This window comes from Ctenocephalides felis, unplaced genomic scaffold (assembly GCF_003426905.1).
Source record: "Ctenocephalides felis isolate EL2017-DRISC unplaced genomic scaffold, ASM342690v1 CF-g0.4_SCAFFOLD_00845, whole genome shotgun sequence".
NCBI classification, from domain to species: Eukaryota; Metazoa; Arthropoda; class Insecta; order Siphonaptera; family Pulicidae; genus Ctenocephalides; species Ctenocephalides felis.
The window spans coordinates 74,681,187-74,682,060 of record NW_020536999.1 but is presented as its reverse complement, the minus strand read 5'-3'; the positions used below and the strand labels follow the sequence as shown (position 1 = coordinate 74,682,060).

The following is an 874-nucleotide window of genomic DNA, read 5'->3' as shown; positions in this document are numbered from 1 at the left end:
ATAGGGTCCTGAAGTATGACACGATGAACGGCCCAAAAGAATATAATATCACCGGATGTGTTTCTCAAGGCTCAGTTCTTGGTCCACTTCTGTGCAATGTTATGTATGACGGGCTTTTGAGATTAAAATATCCCAAGACGCGCCAAACTAGTGGCATATGCGAACGACGTAGCCGTAGTGATCGTTGCGAAACATGTAGGCGAAATACGTCATATTTTCGACATTACCTTCGAGAAAGTAAATCGGTAGATGGATACTGTTAGTCTTCAACTAGCCAAACAAAAGACGGAAGCAGCACTCATCACCAGCAAAAAAACTATAGAGAGCATTAAACTGAAAGTCGGTGAACAAGAGATCATATCGCAACCTTACACCCAATACTTAGGAGTGATACTTGACGCCCGACTAAATTTTAAGCAGCATGTAAAACAAGTAAGTGACAAAGCATCTGTAGTGAGAACTTGTCTTGCACGATTGATGCCTAACATCGGCGGACCAAAGCAGAGCAGAAGACTTACACTTTCATCAGTAGTTGCGTCAGTGCTCACTTATGGAATACCTATTTGGGAAGACGCACTAGAGCTCCAAGAATCATGGAGAAAAGTTGGTCCTGTATACCGCTTGAGTGCTTTATGAGTAGTATGCGGCTTCCGCACAATATCTGAGAAAGCGGTATGTGTCATTGCCGGGCCTCTGCCTCTTAGAGTCTTAGCTGTGGAAATACAAAATCTTTACCAACGCAAGAGGTCAACGACACTAAGCGCTGATGATCTCAGAACCGAAGAACGTCGTAACAGCATAAGACGATGGCAACTACAGTGGGATGCCGCAGAAAAGGGTAGATAGACGCACCGTCTTATACGTAAGATCAACG

General features: G+C 44.1%; 1 protein-coding gene across 1 annotated transcript; it reads left to right on the top strand.

Moving 5' to 3' along the window:
* Positions 1 to 249: 249 nt before the first annotated feature.
* LOC113389067 lies at positions 250 to 636 on the top strand. Its single transcript, XM_026626124.1, has one exon. It carries the CDS (start codon positions 250 to 252, stop codon positions 634 to 636), a length of 387 nt encoding a protein of 128 aa, XP_026481909.1.
* Positions 637 to 874: the final 238 nt, after the last annotated feature.

What these genes read in the sequence shown, in the direction of transcription:
- LOC113389067 (XM_026626124.1), top strand. Translation starts at nt 250, where the DNA reads ATGGATACTGTTAGTCTTCAACTAGCCAAACAAAAGACGGAAGCAGCA.